Here is a 20532-nt window from a genome sequence, read left to right as displayed (position 1 = left end):
TCTACAACATTGAACGTAACCATTTTTTCTCTCTGTGAGGGGTTGATCCCTCCGGGTTAATATCACGAGAGAAATGAAAATAAAAAAGATTAAAAAAAAAAAAACCCACAAAAAATGTATACTCAAACCATTCCGCGCATTTGGCCGAGAAAGGCGAAACGAAGCATATTAATAAATAAATAAATAAATAAATAAATAAAACACCGGTATTTTAGCCGTCTTAAGCGCCTTTAACGATTTTAATTGACTATTTCAACTCAAATGGAAGTCGAAATCGTTCGCGACTATGTCAAATTTCTTCTTACACTCGAATAGAACGTTCGAACATTGGCCCGGCAAATGAAAAAACAAATGAATCGCAAGGAAAACAACCTTGCTATATATATAAATAATAAATATATATATATATATATATATATATATATATATATATATATATATATATATATATATATATATATTACGAAGATTCGTTGTCGATTTGTTTTAAACGATAATAATACGGTTAACTTAGCGTCTCCATCTTGGAGATCTTGTTTCGTAGAAAATCACCCTTATTTTTATTTGGACGTAAACAAAAAATATTATTTATTTTTTAATTATTTTTTAAACAGTAATCTATCTATCTATCTATCTATCTATCTATCTATCTATCTATCTATCTATCTATCTATCTATCTATCTATCTATCTGTTTCTGTCTCTCTGCCTGTCTCTGTCTGTCTGTCTGTCTGTCTGTCTGTCTCTGTCTGTCTCTGTCTGTCTGTCTGTCTATCTATCTATCTATCTATCTATATCTATCTATCTATCTATATATATATATATATATATATATATATATATATATATATATATATATATGCGTATGGTGTTTATTTACGACTCTTTCTGGCCTTTTATACGCCTATTTTTATATCTTAGACTGGTCATATCTATTCCAGTCTATTCACACGCATTTATACATCTGACTGTCTGTCTGTCTGTCTGTCTGCCTGTCTTGCTAACCTACTCACTTCCCAAAGTATCAATTGTTGACTCGAATTTCATTTGGTTCCACTAGAAATTGACCTTGAAATAAATTCAATGAAACTTCCAAAATTTCTTCTCCTATTTCAATGTTTGAATGTACCAATGCCCGTTTTCCCTTTTCTTTCTTGTGTCAACTCTTTCGTTTATACGCAGTCGTAATTGACCATTGTTCAAATAACATAAATTCAGTGGTAAACGTTCATTTGAATACAAGGAAAAAAATGCATTTTGAAAATAAAATAAACGTAGAGTTTTTAGGAATCCAGTCCCTCCAATCTATACTATATGCCCCTATCTTTGGTTTACCCTATGTTCGTTGTATATATGACATATGTTTTATAAATATAACAATTTGTGGCCGTGTTGAAATACATAAAGATAGCTACTTTCGACCCGAGTAATATCGCTTTGACTTATAGATGTGGGCAACCTTCATATGCCCACGACAGAATCAAGCCGGTCAAAAATGGCCTACCATGCACCTACATAGGCCACAAATGTCCGACCAACTAACTTATTAATATCAGTTTTTAGACCTTTAAATTCTCAATGAAGCAGTACAACTGTTTATTGTTTTATGTTGTTGAAATAAATCTGTCATATAAATTTTCAATTAAAGCAGGATTTAAATCTATATGAATGAAACAATACACGTATGTCTGTGTGTAAAAATATTTAACCAATAAACACTTACACTACTGGTCGCATAACATAGAAATTAACAGAGAAGAGCAATCACACATCAAGGATGGTTTATAACGAGTTAACTCTTCGTTTGGAAGGATGAATAACGCGTATAGAAATAGACCAGCAAGTGTCAATTCTAAATTTAAATAAATTAAATAAAAAAAACATCTACATAAAAACGCGATACATTTAGTAGTCAGGCGAGGCAGCCGCATGGTAGAGGTTTAGGCTTCGTATCATAGGGTCCCGATTTCGAGTTTCGCTAGATACAGCCACTCTGATGAGTCGTAGACGACAAAACACGTGTCAGTGGATAATTATATTTTAAAAATAATATATGCCGCTCCCCATTTAAGGGGATACCAAATTGGTCAAAGGGAAAATAATTCCCAACTCGCATTTAGGTAAAAATGTAATTTCGTATGACTAATTGAATTCATTCAAAAAGTATCGCTAACAAAAACATCTATGTATATAAGAACAAGTAGTTAATAAGACATGTTAAAAACACTTTTATTTTAAAAAGGAAGCACTAAATAAGTGGATAGTCCTTAATCCGCGGAGTTTCGAAGAAATACTTTCTCTCTCATCAGAGGGTAGGATCTAACAAAATGTAGGATCGGATTTTGCTTGAAAAAGTATTTAATGAAACTACAAGTAAGTCATAGATCTTACTTGGTAACAAATAGTGAAGCAGAGGGAATAGGGCGAAGAAAATGAATGGATAGTCTGGTGAAGGCTAAAATATCCAATAACGGCAAAACTAAAAAATCCAAAAGAATTGGTTAAATTTCCATTTCCATAAGTAAAATCCAAGGGAATCGCGTAATTGGAAGATGGTCCAAAGTAATCCAAAAGGCAGAAATCCGTGGAATAATTCATTAAATGGGTACAAAGAAAAGTGAATGAGTTCAAATAATATTAAAAGAAAGATAAGATGTGCGTAGAAAAAAGAATTTAAAACGACTGTCAAGGCTGGACTTATTTTAGAAGAATGAGTGAAGAAGACGAAAAATTGAATGGTGATTGAGCTAATTTTAGAATAGAAAAGCCAGCCAAGATGACGCTGAGCTCTGTAATTGTGCATGAATATATAACATCTCTATGGATGCAATCATTATTGAATGGGCAAAGATGTTTGTCATAACAATTGCAGTTAATTTTGGGTTTTATTGGGAAAGAGATCTTTGGGTTTGATTTAATTTTTTGTTATTAAATGTTAAGATTCTTTGTGCTAAATTAGGAATAGTTGAATAAGAAATCCTTATTGAGTTTTTATTGAAAATAGAACTATACCTGTGTGGGTATTTGAAAGAGTTGTGTACAATGTTAAAGAATTCCTTAGGTATATTGGTGTTGGCATGTACGCTGAATGAAGGATTAAACCAACTATTTTTATTTCTCCTGATTCGTCTGGGTGGGTTAGAGGTATTACGATTAGTGTGTTGGTTTGGATTATATATTTAGATTGGTTCATTCCTATTGATAGTGACATATCTTGTTATTTGAACTGATTTCTTGCGAGTCATATTGTGTGTGATTACAGATTTAAGGCGGCCAACAGGAGGAGCGTAATGGTTGTATTTAATCTTTTCATTGTATCCTGAATTCCTTAAGGCATTATTGAAGAAAGTAGCAATTTGATTAAAGTTTTTTTTATCGGCAGAAAGAGTAAAAGTTCTTCTAGAGACGGATGGTACTGTTACAGACAGAGTGTGTGTGTGTGTGTGTGTGTGTGTGAGAGAGAGAGAGAGAGAGAGAGAGGTGAGTAAACGTGGAGGTAGACACGTTTACCAGAACCGAAGGTCAGCTGACCAGATTACGTATGAATGACGTGGTCAGGTTGGCTAGATCTGTGAGATTTGATTTGGGCTTTGAAGAAGATGGACGGTTTTCTGTTGTCTCCCCCCCCTTCACTGACGTGTGTGAAGAAGAACCCACACAAGTCGATTTCACTTCCACCTTCTGCAGGACCTCTGAGGAAAGTGAAATAAAAACTATAAAACCCATTCATCGTCTTGGAGTGATAAATCTTCGTCAAACAGGTATCAAGTCTCTCTCCAGGATGAGAAATTCCCAGATGGTCCAACATCGAAGAAGCAGAGGTAGGTTCTGAAAATACATGTCACACACACGATTCCCTTTATGATAATCAAACACACAACCATTTATATTAGAGACAATCATACGCACACGGAATCCTTTTATGTTATACACCAAACGTAAATGGTGCACCTCGATGATAACCCCAGTGAGAACTCTCATGAAGAACCCTATGTAACAGTACTACAGATTTTATAATTGAGTTAGGGTGGTTAGAATATTTATGAACATATAAAAGCGTAACGTTGGGTTTATGTCTCGGTGTTAAGTTATGTAATGTTTTGATTATTCTGTTGTACTCTCTTGGCCTGGCTGTTGTAGTGAAAAGGGCATCGTCTCTATAAAGGCCTCCTTGGATATGTTTAAAATGGTATTTAAGTTCTTTCAGTAAGAAGAGCCCTACTAAATCCGTAACTTCTGAAGATTCAAAAGATCCATTAAGATGTCAAAATTATTAGGGGTGTCTTTCCAAAACTTATTGTTAAATTGTATAAGGGATTTTCTGGCTAGGAAAATAAAGTTAATTTCTAAATGAGTTGAGTCAGAATTTCTTTTAGCAAAGATTAGAGCCTTATTTATTGATTTAAAATGACCGGAGAAATTGATTGATAATAATTGTTAATGTCAAAGGCTATGAAGTTAAGGAGGTGTTTATTTTTAAGAGAGACAAACCAATTAATTTCGGAATCTGAATTTAGCCAAAGAGGGAAAACAACTTTTCCTTTAATAGAGGTGATGATTCTATCTGAGATGTTTTTCCAGAGCTAGATCGGCAGATCAATCTGATGAAGGAGTTGTCATGAAAATTAGGCTTATGGTCTTGAGGGTTAATCTAGGAGTACCCGGAGAACTTATTTCAGTGAAGTTATGAATGTTCATAGAAGTCAGTAAATGCTTAGCCTCAGAATTAATAGAATCGAAAATCGTATGAGGGACTATTTTATAACATTTATTAAGTTCTTTATACAAAAGTCTTTTATATGGAGGATAGTCAAATTTATAGTAATTTTTAGTCTTATCAGCAGGGACGAATATATGTCTATTCTTTTTAACTTTCTCGGCAAAATTATTTATTTTTCGAGTAACCGGATCATAATGGTGTTTTTGTTTCTTAAATCTAATGTTTTTTTTTACTAAATTTAACATGGAATTCCCGAACTCCTCAAGGTAAGGGTTGTATTTGGGGTGGGCAGAGGTTTTTAATCCGTAAAATTTGGTAGCAAACCTTTCAATTTTCTTTTGTTCTCTGTGAGAGTTGATAGGGAGTTCATTTGTTAAGATTTCCGAGTGAGGTTGGTCTTCAGAGGAAATATTGTTAATGCTTAAGGCATGGTGATAAGCCTTCCACCTTATAGTTTTTAGGAAAATGTTCAAAGCGAGAACAAATTTGTGGATATATCCTTGTTGGGTAGGAATAGGAATATTTTTGGCAGACAGAGGAATGTGTTCCTTTTCAAACATATCTGAATAGAATAAAAAGACTTAACCATGCGGAAGCTTCTAATAAAATAAGAATTATAGTTAAGTTTACGAAAATAATCCAAGATGGCAAAACTAAAGTATGTTATAAATATTAAAGAGTTAATATTTATATAGTAATCACATGTAAAAGCTCGATAAAACCAAATAGGAGATAGAGCTTATAATAAGAACAAGTAATTAATCAAACATGTTAAAAAACACTTTGAAAAAGAGTTAAAAACATATTTAATTTTAAAAAGGAAGCACAAAATAAGTGGATAGTACTTATATATATATATATATATATATATATATATATATATATATATATATATACAATAAATTTATTATGTACATATTTATTTAAATATTTTTACATGCATAAAATTAAGTTATCCCCCCTCTTTCTCTCTCTCCCTATATATATATATATATATATATATATATATATATATATATATATATATATATATATGAATGGAAATGTATAAAAAAGAATACGAAAAGTATAAAAGCTTATAACTTTTCTTTATTCGTTTTCAATTCGTGACGTGCAGGAATACAAAATAATATTATGAAAAAAAAAAAAAAAAAATTAAACTTTTTTTACAGGTACATAATTTTCGACCGATCCTTCTGTCTTCATAGGTGTAATGAAAGTTTTTAATTTTTTTTCATAATATAATTTTGTATTCCTGCACGTCACCAATGGAAACGAATAAAGAAAAGTTATAAACTTTTATACTTTTCGTATTCTTTTTTTTTTTTAATACATTTCCATTCATATATATATATATATATATATATATATATATATATATATATATATATATATATATATATATATATAATCGCGTTGATACACCGGTTCGTGCAAGGTCACCGAAGTTAAGCAATGTTGAGCCTGGTTAGTACTAAATGGATAACCAGTTGGGAATTCTAGGCGCTGTATGTGGCTTCCGTTTTAACATCATTATTTGTTTACTGTTGTCCTGTATGAACTTGCAACCGGTATTTAACAATGTCGACTAAGGAGAGGTGTAGGTGGAGATTGTGCACCTCTGGCCCTAAAAAAATTCACGCGCATTGTAGGTGCCTCTCTGTCTGTATCTCTCTCTCTCTCTCTCTCTCTCTCTCTCTCTCTCTCTCTCTCTCTCTATATATATATATATATATATATATATATATATATATATATATATATAGCCTGTCCAAAAAGTCACTGAATGGTTTTGAACTTAAATAGATTCTTTATTTTTCTGTAATTTTAACACAATCTGACTAAGTCATTGGGAAATTTAAAATAAATCAAAATTCGAATAATCTTTATTAATGAAAAAAATAATGGTCTTTTAAATGTTGCCCTATTTTCAGCTTCGCATATCTCTCGCTATGGCAGTGTTAAATGGTCACCACGTTCCCCAGACTTTACTAGCCCCCTTTTTTCTTGTGGGGAAATCTTTAAAAAGAGTCAAACTCCAAACCCTGTAAGAATTGACGGAAAACACCAGAAACGAAATAAGGGATAATATAATATAATAATAATCGCAATCCAGAGATTCTATAATTTGTCATGAATAATGTTCTTGAAAGAGCACAAATATATACTATTTTTTCCCCAATATTTCAGCTGTGTTCAGTGTAGGTTTAAACCGTTCAGGTCTGTTTCTTTTTTTATTTCTACAGAGTTTGACCTTGATCGACACAATAATAAGTATGTACAATATCTTATACGTTTAAACGTATCAATGGTCGTCTCCTTTTTCTCTTTGTGCACTAATCTGGATTGGTCATTGTTCATGAAATCCGTTTTAAACGTTTATTTCTAAACCAACTAACGACATTCGATCCCTTTCAAATGAAATTGAATGTTCACACGTCTAGGCGTGATAAACAATGGACAATTCAAAGGAAATATCAAATAATAATAAAACAAGAAACGAATAAGAGATTTTTACTCAAACAGCATAAACCTTCTGTTATTTTATTGTTTTGCTTTATTGAGGCCTAGTGTCACTTATTGAAAGCTGTAGTTTATAGTCTACAGCTGCACATGGTATTATTTACCTCCAGGATATAAGACATAAGGTCAGGTGGGATTTTGAAAAACAAGTACACTAAGGAAAGTGTACTATGGCGTATGAAAATGTCGGCGCAATCCAGTCTGCATTACCCGGTAGCGGCGCATCAGGCAATTAGTATTCTAATCTACCAAGAGTGAAAGTACAGCTTTAAGGGTTAACCTCACACAACTATAATTATTCAAGCTAACTCAGCGACGGGCGAATGTTTATTCAATAGACTTTGGATGAGGTCGTTTACGAGCACCGGTCCATGGTCAAATGGTTAGAACTGCCGATTATCAACGTGATGGTTGTAGGTTAAATTCACGACTATGGAAAGTGCTAGTCTAGCCGCACTGATGAGTTGTGATACAACGAAACAGTACTGTATGTGGATGACTATATATTTAGCCCCTCCCCTCTTTGAGTTAAGCACTGTCGTAAATGTATCTCACCCACTGCTTATTTGGCTATAAAGCGAGGCTTGATGCTTGTTTTGCTTGTTTATAATGAACTAGCAGCTCGGGCACTGTAAAAGCGATGGGCAAATGTTTATTTAATGGAAATTTGATGAGGTCGTTTACGAGCACCGATACAAAGTTCATAGGTTAGAACTGCCGACTAGCAACGCTATGGTTGTAATTTCAATCCACGGCTAGGGAAATGTGCTAGTCTAGCCGCACCGATGAGTTGTGATACAACGAAACAGCACTGTATGTGGATATATATATATATATATATATATATATATATATGACAAAACAGCTATATTCTAATTTCTAAAATGTTATTTATCTTATCATTTATTTATTTCCACATGTGAAAATGTCCACTCTTGACAGCATCTGTTTCGTAGTGCAGTATCACTTATATAATTATTATGTTACTTATGGATATTTCCAGCACAGATTCCTCAGAAAAAGTAGGAACTGTTGAAGTTAAAAAAAAAAAAAAAAGAATATAAAAAAAGAAAGGAATGATCACATTCGTGTTTTTAAACGAAACTTACTTTTAATTTGTGGATGTATTTACATTCTTTATTTATCAATTTTTTCGTATAAGTTAAAAATATTTCTCACTGACTTAACCATTGCAATGACCATACATTTTATTAGGAATACAGCTACGTTTAAATAAACATGTATTTATAAATTAAAAAAAAAAATCTGGCAATCTTGTTAAGTACACCTTTATGCCGTGCCCTATCAAAAATATGTCAAGAGCTATTGCTCTAGAAACAAAGCCTTCATTGAGAGATTTACTAATCCCATGTGATATTACAGTAAGCACATCAGCTTTAGATCTAGCAGAATGGAAACCATATTGCATGTCACTGAGTAGTTTATTTTTTCTGAGGTAGTTGACCACTTCTCTATTTATTACAGATTCCAGTAACTTACTCATGACACGCAGGAGACTGATTGGTCTATACTGAGAGGCAAATGACCAATCACTGGACTTTTAAATACGGGGTAAACTGATAAACTTTTCCCGACTGTTGGGAAGCATTCTCTTTAAGGAAACGTTTTTTGTAAGTATAAGAGCTAGTTCCGCCTGAAGCTTTTTGAGCACTATGATTTGAATGTCGTCAAGACCAGTTGCTCTGCTGCTATTAATATTTTTGATAACGCACGATATTTGTATATCGCATAGAGTGTTTGATAACGTACAGAGTTTGCATGTCGCATAGTGTGTTTTAGTCACAGGAAGTGGCCCTGATCGCAAAAGGTAGAATTTTCTGCAAGTTTTTGTGTAAAGAGTTTATCTTTGTCATACTGACGAGATCATATTGATGATGGTTGGGATAGAGGACCCACTTCTGTTCGACAAAACTTGTGGGAACTAAACTGCTGCTCAGCTACTTTTAACTTGCCGTACTGAACATACGAATGTCTCGCATTTTTTATTACTCTTTTACAGTGGTTGCTGGCAGTCATAAAGGTAGCTTTAGTTTCATAACACCTATTTCATTGAAAGAAATGGAAATAGTGGCTTCTGTGCGCAATGCATAAATTATTATGTGGACGACATTGGAAGTAGTCCCAATTCTTCTAACGCCTTCATAGCCCCTAAGGAGGAGTTGCGAGTCGACTTCCCTTTAAAACTCCAAATTTAGATGAAATTTATATCATACGTATAAAAGTAGAAAAAGAATATAGCCACGAATCTATACATAATATTGTATTTGTCGAACATTTACGTGCTCCTACTCTGAACTGAAATACGTATATCCAATACTTTTCTAGGAAAGAAATTTAGTTCATAGAGAGAACGTAAACTTATTGATGATTTTTTGTTGAGAATGTTTTACAGGAAGGGGGACATAGATTGATGATCAGTCGAGCACCTGCCGTGAATATAACGATAAAGCAGAGACAGACTCTCAACGTTGTGCAATTTCTTCGTCTATTAAGCATGCATGTATGCATGTATTCTATAAGCATAAACCATTCTATTAGCTTTCGTCGTTACTGTCCGTACTATCTATCTGAGGTGTTTTGCGATCTCCGATTCTATTTCTCTTTATTTATATATCTGTTTGTTTATCTATCTAAACAAATAAATCAAAACAAATCTCTACTGAAACAGGAAATAAAAATACGGTTTGTGTTTCGTAGAAAATAAAAAACGTTTACTTTTTTTAAGGGTTGATAAAATGTAAATTTTACGTAAATAATTTTTTCCTCTTTTAGTTTATGTTTATTTTGTCAACAATTTTATCCACTGCAGAATATATATATATATATATATATATATATATATATATATATATATATATATATATATATATATATATATATATATAAAGAGAGATGGAGAAGTGTACACACACATATCATATATATACCAAACTTTTACAAAAAACACTTCACTACCTACAACAACTACCAACAATTTCGCTTACTCTCAATCAGCGCCGAAATCTAAGCACAAATTACATGAACAAAGCTTATTTCCTAGAACTGCTTGCATGTGAAACTCTGTTTTGCTGGCCTGCTTCACAGCTGACTATAACATGGTCGTCTTCAAGTCAAATGTAAACAAATTCTTCATGTCACACTGCCTAAAATAATCAAATTCTACTAAATCCCAACCACTATTGATCACTGTGTTGTTGTCTTAGTGACATGCCTACACTCATTAACACGTATCCTCGAATGGCCTTCAGGCCTTGATAAGGAGTGACTCTCATGTAATAAAAAAAAACAAAATAAAAGCGCGAAAACTTTTCTTTGTCATTTAAATAACTTCGTTTTTAACACCGTTAGTGGAAAATGCTGAAATGTAGAGTTAAAATAAGCCCCCCTTTTAAAAAATTGTAACCAGTAAATAAACAGAAATATTATGGAGTGTATAAAAAAAAATGTAAAATACTCCCGGGAATGCTGGGACGTTATAGTTAATCTGTACATAAAAATAGTCGGTAAATTCAAGTAGGTTGTATATAGAATAATCGTTTTTTTTTCCGGAGAAATCTGAGTAGAGAGGATAATTAATAATAAGTTTATATGAAATAAAACTTAATAATCCGAAATATTTTATTTGTTTTGATTGTTTACTCCCAGCCACACGCAGCGATTTCTTCGTAACCAGCTTTAAAATTACATCCTTGAGAATGAATAAAACATCCGGGTATTTGGAAACGTTATCACAAATTTACGAAAGTTTTAAAGCTTTCATTTCTTGCATGTCCTTTTTTTCCTTTTTGCTGATTACTACTTCTTAATAGATGTTGATGTCAGGCGTCCATTGTGCACGCAGATGGTTCTTCTGCCCAGCTACACTCTTGCATAATCGTTCACAGATGTGACAGGGAACTTGCTAGCATTTGCTGGTTCTTGTACAGGGACTCTTTTGTTTTATTTTACTTCAGTCAAAGTTCTCAGAAATCAAGAGGCCCACAACCTGGGGTTGACACGTGAGCTCTATATGAGATACATAGATACTCGAATGTTCCATTAAAGTTCATTATCTCTCAAACATTGAGTTAGTAAAGAAATTGATAACATAATTTTCCTCTCCCCAATTAACCATTTTATATGTTGTAGTTCATCTTTCGTTTTGGTCTTACTAGATTCACGGAACAGAATTTATCTAGTCTAGTTGAGTATCCAGCTTCGTGCTATTACTTGGGGTAATATCACCTGAAAAAGGTGCATCATCCCCGTGAAAGCTAATGTGGGTTAGCCGTAGAAAGGATATTTTATTTTGGCTGCGTATATTATGTGATTTTGAATCTTTGGACAGTGTTTACTTCTAGGGAAAAGATTGCCAGATTGTTCTACAAACTCCTGTACAGAGAGACCTTAGACACTCGACGATGTCTAGTAAGCATTCAAGGTCTCTCCTATATTATGCACGTTAAAATATCATGTCAAACCGCTTGCAAAATTACAGCCCCGTGCTCAGATATTACAATACTTGGGATACCTGTGTGGCAGCACATCCTCATAAAATTGTTGGTCTTGAATAACCTTGTGTATCTTCACGTGGTTCATAAGTCAGCTTAAGTCAGAAGAAATCTGTCATATAATGTACATTGCAGTTCATGTTTAAAGTCAGCCGAAACTGCAGATTCATCCTATTTTTTGACTGCATGCTTAACACGCTTTTCTTAAAGTTTCTGCGTCCTCCAATAATTAATTTTCTATTTTGATCCACAATTCGAATTTCCCTGTTATTGATGTCGACTTACATCAGTTTAAGGTTATTCTTCAGTGCATCCTTAAACCTTTTTTTAAGGTTTATGTTGTGGTCTTTTTCCTATGTAACGCTCACCATAAAGCAGTTGTTTTGGTATCCTACCATCTCTCATCCTTACTAAGTATTCTGTTCAATGCAGTTGGTTTTTGATGATCGTCATTTTTATGCTATGATTGTTGGATTGTTCAAGGATAACTGTTGTTCAGTATTCTACTGATGCACTATGTTTGGATGGCGCATTTATATATGTATGCAGGTATGTATACATGCATACATGTATCACACATACTACACACACATATATATATATGTATATGTATATATATATATATATATATATATATAAATATATATATAAGAGAAAGAAAATTAAAACTGTAAGTTGAATTTTACAATCAAAATTTATTGTTCGACTGAATACTCAAAAAAAAACAATTTACAAAGTCCTTATTCCGCAGAGTTTCAAAGAATGCTATTTTTATTATTCTTCTCATCAGAGGACATAAAGAAATCAGCAAATTATATTTGTAGCAATGCTTGAATTTGCTAGTTAAGGCGAAACCGCAATTTATTGTAGTTATAAATTGCCAAATAAAAAAATGAAAAAATATTGGATAATAAGCTCTACTCTCTATTGCGTATTGAGCTTTTTTTTTAATTCGGTTGGGATTACATTTTCTATATATAAATACTTTTATTTATATTAGTTTACCATTGCGTATATCAGGTAAACACTACATCCCTTTGTTTTCATTAATATATATATATATATATATATATATATATATATATATATATATATATATATATATATATATATATACCAAGTTAAAGGGGGAAAACTCGTGAATTAGACGAGGTTATTAGTAGTGCTCAATAAAAAGAGCAAAATATAATATTTTTTATTTACATAGACAAATATAACATAGTTGCTACACTTGTCCGAAACATTAGCATGTTCCGTGTAGCGACTATGTAATATTTGTTTATGGAAATATGAATATTATATATATATATATATATATATATATATATATATATATATATGTTTATTTCTTTTATATTTAGTAAATACTTTATTTTCCACATTTTCATTCTCATGTGAATAAAAAATGTTAATGTGTGCATTGATCTTAGCAAATACTAATTATGCTATTCCTACTCACGGTTTAACTCGAAAATCGTAGCCTTATCTGAATCAGGCTGTCTGAAGATATAGGCTTACTGACCACCAAGCATTTATTATGTTATTCTTTTACTAGTTTCTTTACAAAACTCAATCATGTTCTGTAAAATCAAGAATGAAAAAACAATTTTTCTATAAAAAAAAACAAAACAAAAATAAAAAAAACGACCAACTTCATAAATAAACATTTGAAGAAACAAAAAATTTGGAGCTTAAAACATTACCAACATTACTGGATTCGGCATTAAATACATATACCGTAAAACAAAGCAGCCAAATGATACCAACGAAAACCTTGTCAAACTCCATACTTCCGTTTAATTAATCTCTATTTTCACACATACACTCGTGAGCAAAAAAAAAAAAAAAAAAAAAAAAATGGGCCAAACAAATTTTATACATTTTATTACATTAAACGCTATATTGAACAAAGAACACTTTAACAAGGAAATTTAAACGAGACTAATAACACGGAACAAGACGTTTACTTTAATAAATGTTTAGTATGGAATCGCATTCTCTTTTGATTTTCTTAAAAGATCAATCCATTTAGACATGCTCTCAACCAAAGTGCAACATGGTGAAGAGGAGATGCTATTCCATTCTCTTTACACAGCTTCTCACAGTCATTTTTTTCAAAAGTTCTTCCAGCTAATGCACGAGATATTATGGACCAAATATTCTCGATTGGGTTTTAATCGTGGCTTTGACCTGCCCAAAACATCACATCAATTGAATTATCAGAAAACCATTTTTTGTGACTTTAGCAGTGTGTGCAGTGGCATTATCATGTTGAAAAATAATGTTCTGAGATATTCCTAGCTTCTGGATGCTTGGTAACAGTCCTGTTTCTAATATTCGAATGTCTTCCTTTGCATTGATTGACTTCTCACATCTAATAAGTTCCCCAACTCCTCCTGCAGTAAAAGTTCCCCATACCATTATCACTCCACTCCTTAGTTTTACTGTCGTTTTTATGCAACTCGGCGAAAATCTTTCTCCAGTTTTTCGAATGCACCGTTCGGGAGCATCACTAACAAGACAAAATCTTGATTCATCTGACCAGAAAACATTCCTGAACCAGTCTATATCTTTCTTGCCATAAAACGAGAAAAGGCTCTTTCTATCATTAATGATCGATGTTCTTGAATAAAAATGGCTTCTTTGCACACCTTTTAGAAGAAAATCCCATTTCTTTCATTCGTCTAGATATTGTATATCTGGAAAGAGAATTTCCGTCTCCTGTTTTGAATTCTTTGCTATAGTTAACATAAGTTTTCTTTCGATCCTTCAAAACAGTTAATTTAAGCCTGTGGTCGTCCTTAAAAGTGGATGCTCTAGGGCGACCAGATCCAGATTTCCTTTTTACTGAGCGTTCGACTTCGAACCTTTGACCAATTCGCTTCACTGCAGAAAGAGATGTTTTCACCTTTTCTTTTCTTAAAATATAAAAAATATGCTTGTAAGTCATTTTGAACTGCATTAATCCTGCAATCGATTTTTTATATCCTCGCCAAGATGCTGTCTTACCATTTTTAGGACTAATTTTTCCACTTATTATTCTATGCTATAATAATAACTATCTGGAGAATAGAAATTTTCAGTTAAGATAACAAAAATTCATGGGAAAATATTGAAAAAATCGATTTCTTCCTTCTTTCACTCTCGGCCCATTTTTTTTTTTTTTTGCTCATGAGTGTATTTTACGCTGTTTCTGTTTAGTTGTTTTGATGTTTTTTGAAGTCTTGACACTTGTACATCTTAATATCTGCACATTAATATGACCCGTTTTATATATGTGACAATTATGTATATTTTTAATGCTTTGTCATTACTTATCAAGACCAAAACCCACTCGAGGATAAGAGTTAATGGGATGGCATGATTGTCAGCCGACATAGATTAATGCAATAAAGTAAAAAGGGGGGGGGGTCCAAAAGTAATGCCTCTTATTTTTTTCACCCGAATGAATTAAAGGGAACTGCATTTTTATAATGACTAAATTCGTACGTTCATAACCAGAAGATTTCATCTTTCTGTTAGAGATATTGACGGCGAGGGACTCCAAGAAAGCAATCCCCCCATAAACGTGCATCAGAAGCAGACATACCTCATTGAATTTTTGGTAAAAGTGCGTTGAGAATGGTGGTGACTATGTAGAAAAATAAAATCTGGAACAAAAAAGGTCTCTCGTTTTAATGGTACTTCTCCCGTCTTGGTAGCATCTAATGTTAAAAAAAAGGAGGCGTTACCTTTGAGACGACCCTCGTAAGTTTCATTATTTAAGAGGTGCACGTACTTGTTACCATTGTGTTTAGATACTACGATAGTTTTGTCTATAGGGAGCATGTTCTGCGGTCATATGTTCTACAGAAAGCAAACTCTGTCCACAGAAATTTCTTCTGACTCTACGCACGCGAAGGAAGACTGAAACGGCCCTTTTTCCATTGTGATAGCAGGATAAGTTTTTGATGCGAATGTATTACGAGGAGGAATCAAAAGTTAAAGCTCAGTCGAGCACCTTTCATTAAAATAACAATAGAGCAGAGAGTGACAAGCAATGTCTCTTCTATGAGGATAAATCCAGCTTGTTTCACATAAATCTATCAACACGTACGCGTACGAGTATACATATGCGTGCGAGTGTGTAAGGTATATTTTTCCTTTCCAATCGTTCGTTGAATAAAGCGAAACAAACCTGAAATGAATCGTTGGACGAGAGTGCTTTTCGTTTTCCCATCATTGAGGTCGATTCAGCAAGTCTAATCCTGGAATTCGGGCGTTTCGCCTCGAACATCCGGGAAGAGACGCCGCCCTCATATAGCTGAATGCGTCGAATCAATGCGCTGCGGAAGGAAGAAAGTGTTCGCCGTGTGAAAATTGATTTCTTTAAAATAATGGTCGCAAAAGGCAAATAAAAGAAAGCGAAAAAAAATAATAAAAAATAAAACAATAAGAAAGGAAGAAAGAAATAAAGAAAAAACACTAGGAAAAAAATAAACAAGAAAGCAAGAAAAAAAAGGTGCAACTACACTATAATAGCGAAATTTGAAATTTTTTAATATTGAATTTGAAACAAACCAATAGTCTCTACTTAATTGTCATGTAACAGTAATGAATATATCCAAAAATTCCAAAACACGATCAGGTAGAAAAAAATTAATAAATAAAACATTTTTCGACCAAAATTATCAAAAATAAAATGTTTGGCTAAAAAAAAAACACCGAATACTTCCAGTAGGCGGTAAATAGTGTCTAACTATTGCCACTTTTTAATAAATTGTGCGTTAACAATCATAAATATGAGTTACTTGCTTTGTCTTTAGCATAACTGAGTTACTTCCCCTGTTATTATGTCACGTGTTTCCATTCAAAATGGCGAGCGTTTGTACAATAAAGATAAAAAACTTGTGTCTTGTTTTAATAATTAAGTAGATATCGTTGCTTTTAGTTGAAATTTACACAAAAAGTCAATAGTTGCCGTTGGTTTTTAATCAAATGCAGTTAGAAGTTTACATTTTGAAAAATTTTCCACGTAGTCTCCTAGCAAAGTCTCACACTTTTGCCATCAGTGTACTTATTCTCTCAACGTAAAAAAAATCTTTGAACTGATATCTCAGCCAATTGTAATATTTTTTACTTCATCGTCACTATAAAATTATGCCTCCCATGAAAGCTTTCAAGAGACTAAACGGGTGAAAGTGTGACGGGGCAAGATCTGGGCTGTAAGAAGGATGAGGGAGCAGTTCACAATCCAGCTCCTTGATGGTCTGCGCCGTTTGTGCTGCTACGTGAGCATTGCGTTACCATGATACAATATTACTCCTTCTGACTGATGATTCCAGCATTTGTTCTTTATGTCTCTCGACCTGCCTCAGCGGTTCACAGTAATTGGCACTGTTCACTGCTTCCTTTCTCAATCCTAAAGAACGGTAAGCATCACCTTCTTCGTTGACCGCTTGGACTTGAACTTCTTCATCGGAGAGTTTACATGCTTCCATTGCTGTTTGGACTCATGTCCATAGTGTCGTCACATGTTATTATCTTCTTCAGAAACTCATCACCATCCTTATAGCGGGAAAGACACTGACGAGGCATCTCAACCCTCCTCCGTTTGTGCTCTGCAAGTAAGCATCTTTGGCACCCAGTGGTAACTGACTGAGTAGCCAAGGTTATCATGGACTATTTTGTGTGCTGTCCCATTAGCTAACCTCAAAATCTTTGCATTGTCCTCCACTGTTCTTCTGTGAGACTGAATAAGGTCATTGACTGATTCAATCATCTCAGGAGACCTCATCTTTTATAGACCTCTCAGGTTTGTCTTCATCCTCAACACTCTTCTTTAAACAATTTTGCCCACTTGTAGATATTTTTCGGCTGAAACATGTGGCACTATACACAGTTGTCATTCGCCTATGAATTTAAAGTGGTTTGTACCCTTCAGTAATCAAAAACTTGATAACTGACTGCTGTTCAATCCTGGAGCATTCTTCTTGGTCGGCCATCTTTGATAATCGCCAAAACTCTCAAAGTTTTACTTGAATCGGTAAAAGAAATATAACCCATGTGAAAAAGAACAAAACAAAACATTTTTATAAAAGTAAACAAATCTGTATTAAAATTTCTTATACTAAAAAAATAATCTTATTTATTAAATGAATCTCGTATACTTATTGCTATATGAATTAGTGGACTATTTACGGAGAGCGGGTGCAACGATATGGATTATATATATATATATATATATATATATATATATATATATATATATATATATATATATATATATATATATGACTACTTCATTTAATCACATAAATTAGTATACGAAAGTATAAATTTATGCGTAAACTTTAAGTATTTACTTCAACAGTGCTCAATACGTAGGTAGAGCTAGGTAGTAAGTTATGAAATATATATGGCAATTAAACTACACAGAATATTCCGCGTTTCATCCATGCTATGATTCGTCAGGCTTTCGCTATTTATAGTCGTCGCTAGAGAATTTTCAAGAGAATCCAAAAAAAAAAAAAGCAAAAAAGAACCTTTCTTGTCCTACTTTTTGAAAATCTCCAGAGACGCTAAAAAACGTTTTTACAATAAATTTTTTTTAAGTAATACTTTTTATATTATTTTATATAATCTTTTATTGTTATTTCTTTTAATTAAGTAATTTATTATATTTTATATTATTATATAATATTTAAAGTATTTATATATTGTTATAATCATTAATTATATTAATAATTAATAATAATTAATAATTATTTTTATGATATTTTATTTTTATTATATGTTATTATTTGGATGATTAAGATTATCATGTGTGTAATAAATCATAATTTCTTCATATCATTCGAGGAAAATATGTCCTCCTATGACAACACCCTCCTCCTATGACACTATTGTCATTTGTTTATCAACATAGCCATGACACTTTATATACCCCCAAAGAAAATGATCTAATTGGGTTAAATCGCACAAAGGAGGTGGCCATTTGACATGTTCATTTCGTGAAATTATTCGTTCGTCAAATATTTCTCTCAATAAATTGATCGTATCGCGTGCTATCCTGTCGCATGATAAATTGCCAAACATTGCTGAACTCAAAATAACCAAATCTGCAATTAAAGAAAGTATAGTTGTCAATTTAAAGTTCCTCACCCTAAAAAGACACACACTCGCGCGCGTTCGCGCGTGCATAAATATAATACAGGGTGGCCACAAAGTCATGCACCAATGTTAATATTTATTTTTTTATTAATATTTATTTTTTATTAATGTAATTTTTTAATTTTATAATTTTTTATTTCAGATCAGACATGCCATTGACTACAGAGCAGCGCGTAGAAATAATTTTATTATCTGGTCGTGATGGTGCAACCAACAGAAGTGTTGCTGAGCAATTCAACAGAAACCGTCCTCATGAAAATGTGTCACACACTTCTGTCGGTCGCTTAATCAACAACTTCAGAGAAACTGGTAGCGTCATTGACAAAAAGCGAAGTGGGCGTCCAGGTTTATCTGCAGAGACACGTGCACAAGCGTTGAAAGAAATTGCAAGCAGTCCAAGGAAGTCAGTGCGAAGGGCAGAAGGTGAAATTGGTGCTCCTCGTTCAACGATGCAGAAGGTCCTCAAAGCAGAAAAGTTTCATCCTTACAAACTTCAAATTCTACACAAATTGCACGAGGATGATCGTGACAGACGTTTAGAAATGGCTGTATGGTTTCAGGTTCAACTCGAGGAAGATCCTGACTTTGTTAGGCGAAACATGTTATTTAGCGACGAGGCAAATTTATACTATTCGCAAGACAATCCTCATTTTATGTTAGACAGTAAAGAACACAGCGGTCCCAAGATAATGGTTTGGTGTGGTTTGTGGCGCGACCATGTGTTGGGCCCTTTCTTCTTCAATCAGACAGTTACTGGCGAAAGATACCTCAACATGTTGCAAAATGATTTGATATCGCAGTTTGATTTACTTGGAGACGGCAGACCTACTTGGTTTATGCAAGACGGTGCCCCGCCGCGTTACGCAACGATTGTCCGTGACTGGCTCCACGAGAATTTCGAAAATTGAATCGGTCGAAGAGGTACGGTAGAGTGGTCGCCCAGGTCGCCTGACCTAAACCCCATGGACTTTTATTTCTGGCGTCACATTAAGCAAATTGTTTATTCAACGAAGATTCGTGATTTGGATCATCTGAAGAGTCGTATTATTGATGCTTGTCTTCAAATTGATGGTGATGCTGATTTACTGAATCGTGTCTACAGGAACTTTGAATTTCGTATTGGCTCGTGCATAGCTGCAAACGGCGAACATATCGAGCAATTGTAATCCTTGTAAATAACTTTGAATTTGAATAAATGTTACTACTATAACTTTTTAAATTTTTTAACTTTTTTAATTAACATTGGTGCGTGACTTTGTGGCCACCCTGTAGAAAAGTTTATTATGTTTTTATTATGTTTTTATTATTTCAACCTCGGGAGTATTTGCTTGGCTTAAATTGTCTGATGACATAGGCCGAATAATTTGTGTATCCCATCTATAGAAACAATCTCGTAATGATTCAAGCAAATACTCCCGGAGGTTGATTATATATATATATATATATATATATATATATATATATATATATATATATATATATATATATATACACACACACACATATATATATATATATGTGTGTGTGTGTGTGTGTGTGTGCGTGCGTGCGTGCGTGCTTGTGTGTATTTGTACTTGATACTCCTAACTTTCTTCTTCTTTTGCAGAGCATTTACAAAATAGCAGTA

At 33.2% G+C, this 20532-nt stretch overlaps 1 protein-coding gene across 1 annotated transcript; it reads left to right on the top strand.

Moving 5' to 3' along the window:
* Positions 1-19054: 19054 nt before the first annotated feature.
* On the top strand, positions 19055-19813 carry LOC145292792 (uncharacterized). The gene has a single exon (XM_080138831.1). It carries the CDS (start codon positions 19055-19057, stop codon positions 19811-19813), a length of 759 nt encoding a protein of 252 aa, XP_079994957.1.
* The last annotated feature ends 719 nt before the right edge of the window (positions 19814-20532 follow it).

The sequence above is a fragment of the Euprymna scolopes genome, chromosome 14, assembly GCF_053919585.1.
Source record: "Euprymna scolopes isolate OS-2025 chromosome 14, ASM5391958v1, whole genome shotgun sequence".
In the NCBI taxonomy this organism is placed as follows: domain Eukaryota; kingdom Metazoa; phylum Mollusca; class Cephalopoda; order Sepiida; family Sepiolidae; genus Euprymna; species Euprymna scolopes.
Note: the sequence above shows the minus strand (reverse complement) of the source record. Positions and strands in the feature narration are given on the sequence as shown.